This window comes from Penaeus chinensis, chromosome 17 (assembly GCF_019202785.1).
Source record: "Penaeus chinensis breed Huanghai No. 1 chromosome 17, ASM1920278v2, whole genome shotgun sequence".
Lineage (NCBI taxonomy): Eukaryota > Metazoa > Arthropoda > Malacostraca > Decapoda > Penaeidae > Penaeus > Penaeus chinensis.
This window is the reverse complement of record NC_061835.1, coordinates 313,328-318,327: the sequence shown is the minus strand read 5'-3', so window position 1 is coordinate 318,327 and position 5,000 is coordinate 313,328. Positions and strand designations below refer to the sequence as shown.

The 5,000-nt window shown below is 41.0% G+C and overlaps 1 protein-coding gene across 1 annotated transcript in view; it reads left to right on the top strand.

Moving 5' to 3' along the window:
- Positions 1 to 5,000, top strand: part of LOC125034169 — an 80,423-nt gene that overhangs the window by 74,312 nt on the left and 1,111 nt on the right. Inside the window, exons 3-4 of the mRNA XM_047625850.1 lie at positions 2,055 to 2,228; positions 3,056 to 5,000. The exon at positions 3,056 to 5,000 is cut by the window's right edge and continues 1,111 nt beyond it. Coding sequence (XP_047481806.1) covers positions 2,055 to 2,228; positions 3,056 to 3,559 — 678 coding nt within the window. The 3' untranslated portion in view covers positions 3,560 to 5,000. The remainder of the gene's footprint in view (positions 1 to 2,054; positions 2,229 to 3,055) is intronic.

Below are 5,000 nucleotides of genomic sequence, written 5' to 3'. Positions count from 1 at the left end.
TAACATTATCGAAAACCAACCGTACTCCCCCCCCCTCCATCCCCCCCAAAAATAAATAACAGCGGGAAATTTATGCATTGCTTTTAATTCGACAAAATTAACAAATCACGCTTTTGAATTGCGGGAATATTAGATTATATTTCGCACCTAATTTCGTATCTCGCCAAGCCAACCACCACGAAGGGAGCTGCATGTTAATCACACCGACCGTGGCATGGGCTTCCACATTCGGAAAATTTGTCTGTTATTCGGCGGAGAGTGACGCAGTAATGACGTAGCCGATATCTATGACGTCATTGTATGTAATGTGGTACGTAATAAGATTTAAGGAATTGTGACGGGCCAAGTTATTCCTCAAAATGCGTTTTCTATTCTCTCCAATAGAGAAAATCGGTGGTCATGACCGAGCAACCAATCATAATAGGAAATTTTTAGGGAACCAATCATTAAGCGAGAGTTGTGGGCAACCAATCACAATACGAGAACTGTGGTTAGGTAATCATAACACGAGAATTGTAAGGCAACCGCTTACAACGCGAGAATTACGTTAAATGTAAAGTACAGTTGCATGAATGTTAAGGCGTTCATTATCAGAGATGAAAATGGTATTTTTCTCTTCCCCTTCCTCTTTCCATCTCTCTCTCTCTCTCTCTCTCTCTCTCTCTCTCTCTCTCTCTCTCTCTCTCTCTCTCTCTCTCTCTCTCTCTCACTCACTCACTCTTTCTCTCTCAATCTCTATCTATCTATCTATCTATGTATCTCTATCTATCTATATCTATCTCTTTATTTCTATCTATCTATCTCTATCTCTATCTATCTATCTACTGCCTGTATCTCTTCTTCGGCATCCCCACATATCCAATATCAAAAGGAGGATAAGCAGTATGTTACAATTTTTCTCCTACACGACCAACCACACATACAAATCTCTCATTTTTATCTACTGCTCATTGATATATTAATTGCTCGCCTATTGTACCAGTGTGTGGTGAGGCGCTAGTTAGCAGGCCATCAATTGTATCGTTACAGTAAAATAAAGTAGTTAGAGCAATTAACGGTCTCACGTGGGGCAGCACTCACGAAGCAATTAAAACCGTAAATTAAGTAAAGTTGTACCATGTCATTTCTATGACAGATGCCGTATTTGTATATTGATCTATAAATAATTTGGTCGACTGCAGAAATTATTTTACATTAAATGCACACAGTCCTTATAACACTTGCACATACGACTGTATTTGTCACAATTAACCTGCAGTCAGTCGCAAACTCGCATTCGTTATAGAGGGTCAATTACACAACATATTGACTGCTGATATAACCAACAAGAGTGTTTTCTTCTTTTTCTTTTTCATTTTTATTTGTCATTATTATCTCAAGAAGATTCTAAAATAAGCGCAACAAATACGTAGAAGGTCATTAGGTTTGTCACTCGCATTTGACTACAATCCTTAGTGTCTTGTTTTCTTGTTAAGAGATTAGTTCATTAGTCTGGTTTTCTTTTTTCTTATTGGCCATAAAGTAGATGTATTAGGAAACAAGATTTTTTAAAATCTAACATAAGGTTGTTCAATCAAATCAAAGGTGCTGGACTATTATTTACCGAACTGCATATGAAAAAGTTTGATTGTTAAGACCAAATAAAGTTTTGTAGGATCAGTCTGTCCATCTGCCTCTCTCTCTCTCTCTCTCTCTTTCTCTCTCTCTCTCTCTCTCTCTCTCTCGCTCTCTCTCTCTCTCTCTCTCTCTCTCTCTCTCTCTCTCTCTCTCTCTCTCTCTCTCTCTCTCTCTCGCTCTCTCTCTCTCTCTCTCTCTCTCTCTCTCTCTCTCTCTCTCTCTCTCTCTCTCTCTCTCTCTCTCTCTCTCTCTCTCCCTCTCTCTCTGTATATATTTACATATATATATATTTTTTTTTTCTTCTTTTTTTCTTTCTTTTTTTCTATTTGCCTCTGTTTCTCTACATGCATTTAGACTCCTGTACTGTATTTATAAGTATTTATATATGGTTCAATATTTTATCCCACGTATATCTAACTAAACCACTCCCTCTCCAGGTGGCAGTTCTCGTGGTCAGTCTGGCGGCCTCGGAAGAGGTCATGGCCTCGTCGCGGGGCCAGGAGCAGCCCTCGCCCGTCCAGCCCCATGCGCACACACACAGGGCACAGGACGCCGCCGCAGCCCCGCCCGCGCACCGGAAGGAGAAGGTGCGGCACGCGCACCGCTTGCGGGTGAGTCCGGCCGTGAAAGGCTTGTCGGGAAGAATCGGGGTGTGTTCTGTTCCTTTACGAATTGAAAACGAGTCTTGAATTGGATTTATTTTCTACGTATATGCTTCATGAAACTGTCCGATACACGCTTTGATAACATTTTCATTTTGAGGGTTTCTGCTTGTAAAGGAATCAATACATCCAGACAATAATTACCTGTTTTACGTCCTCAGCTCGTTGGCAGCGGACTTTGATTTATTGCAAATGTTACGCCACCATTCAATTAAACTAGTCAATGGACCAACAGGTCGCCATCAAAGTGTCAAACATAGAGCCATTTAGTATTAAATATTGCGCGACTACATAAAATATGGTTCAGAATCATGCCCGATGCTCATTGATTCTCCGATTCTGTTATCGGCTCGCTGGGAGAATACATTGCCGGGGAAATATGGAGTTTCGTATGCATTTATGTATAACCAAAACGCATAGAATACTTGAATAATCGTTGGTGAAGCTGTTCGCCTCTCTGACCTGCTCTGGCCGAGTGACGCGCGAGCCAAGCGGAGAGCGGTTTGATTTCCTGTCATGTGTTGTATGAATAAGTAATTTCGCGAATGCTCTGGACCTATATTCGAGATCTGGCAGTCCTATTGGGAATGCGTTTGTTAAGTACTTTGGAATAACGTGGTATAATTTGGATTTATTTTTCACATTGTACATTAACTATTGAACTAATTTCAAATAAATGATGTTTTACTTTCTTCAGTTTTAGGATATACATGACAGATATCAATTACAACGAAGCCCATGGATTAACCGCCGTCTTCGCTTTACTCTTCCAACAGGAACGTTTCCACAGCAAGAGGAAGCTCCACCGCGTCCACTTCCTCGACTACCACCAGGACACGCCCCTGCACATATACGAGAAGCCCCAACGAGACTCCGTGAGGGCGCTCGACCAGGCCTACTTCTGGTCCTACTCAGGGATCGGGACGCCGAGCGACCTGTGGCAGCAGGCCATCAGGGTCCTCCCGGGCGAGGGCAAGGACGCGAAACCGAAGCCCAAGGCGATGCCGGTCACGGAAAACCTGAAGCGGGATCCGGACCCTGTCGCGTATTACGGCCTCCCGAAGGAGCTCATGCCGATCCACCCTGGAGGAGGATCCAAGTTCGAGGACCTGGAGAAGGAGCGTCTGGAAAGAGCGAAATTGGCTCACACCAAAGACGACGGCGACGACACAGAAAACGGTGCTGGCCACGACGCGGAGGGACTCTACAGTTCCGCCGCCGCGCCCTCCCTCTCGCTCCCCGCCGTCATCGTCGCCTGCTGCGTTAGGCTCATTCTATAGATCCCGTTTACCAGGCCATTTTATCATTCCTGAAAAAAAATGTCTGATGTTATTGATTTTTAAAGCCTTTAACGGTCTCGCAAGTAATGAATGAATATTTATTTTATCCTGATGAATACGATAAACTTTTTAATAGGTGTTAAGCAGAATAGATTTAGTGCTATGAATATATCGTTGTGCCACGACACATAGTGATATTGTATGTGTGTGTATGAAGATGTATGCGCGCGTGCACATACATATGCACTTGCTTACATTTAAACGTGTGTGTGTGTTTGTGTGTGTGTGTGTGTGTGTGTGTGTGTGTGTGTGTGTGTGTGTGTGTGTGTGTGTGCGTGAGTGTGTGTATTTGTTTTTGTGTATGTATGCTTATGGAGAGAGGATATAACAAAGAATGAATATAAAACACCATTTCCATTATTTGTAACTTCATTACGATCTTAGGGTCCTCAGTTTAATCCTGATATGTCATATTTTGTGGATCATTCTGTGCATATTATTTTTGTAAATGCAGTTGTTTTGGAGTTTTGTTTTTGTTCTGCATATACATGACTGTTTCTTTACTATCATAAAATGTGAATTTTGCTTCCAGAAAATAAAGCAAATTTGTGCATAAGTTTTGTGCGTGAGGAAATATGTAAACATTGTTGTTTAGTCAGTCGTGTGTAAGCATGAAAAAAAAAACATTATTAAAATGTCCATCCATCGAGTTTGAAAATAACAGAGGCATGAAAATATCACAGTAAATAAATAGATAAATGAAATTATTTTTTTTTATAAAGATGAAAAGCTAATGTATTTACCTGCCACACCCTGTTGTTTTGTTCTTGGGTACAGTGTGATTCAGAATGTTAACTGAACCATGGTTTGTACTATTTAAGTTTATTTGCTCGATGATAGGTTTATATACTGCACGCACGCACGTACACACACAGACTCAGTCTCTCTCTCTCTCTCTCTCTCTCTCTCTCTCTTCTCTCTCTCTCTCTCTCTGTCTCTCTCTCTCTCTCTCTCTCTCTCTCTCTCTCAAACAAACAAACAAACAAAGGATTGGCACCCTCTGGAGCGGTGTCATTACATTGGTCATTTTCTTTGTTATCATAAAAAAAAAAACACGAACGAACACAATACAGAACACAGAAGGGAATTCCAACAAAAAATTACTATAGTGCATCCAGTTTCAGAAAAGGAAAAGTTGGCAACTCACTCCTGGAATACTCCGCTTTACAAAGTTTCTCTTGTATATTCATTACCTGACACTGAATACAGTGTTTACACATATTATGCCTTTTTAATACGTATATAATAAGTGTTTTGGTCGTTCTTTAATGGAATTTCCTCGCTTTTACACCATTTGTTTTATATTAGGAAAGAAAAGAATCCGGAATACTCATTAAAATGGTTGCCAGTTTTTTCTCGTCTAGTACTGGACGAAGGATAC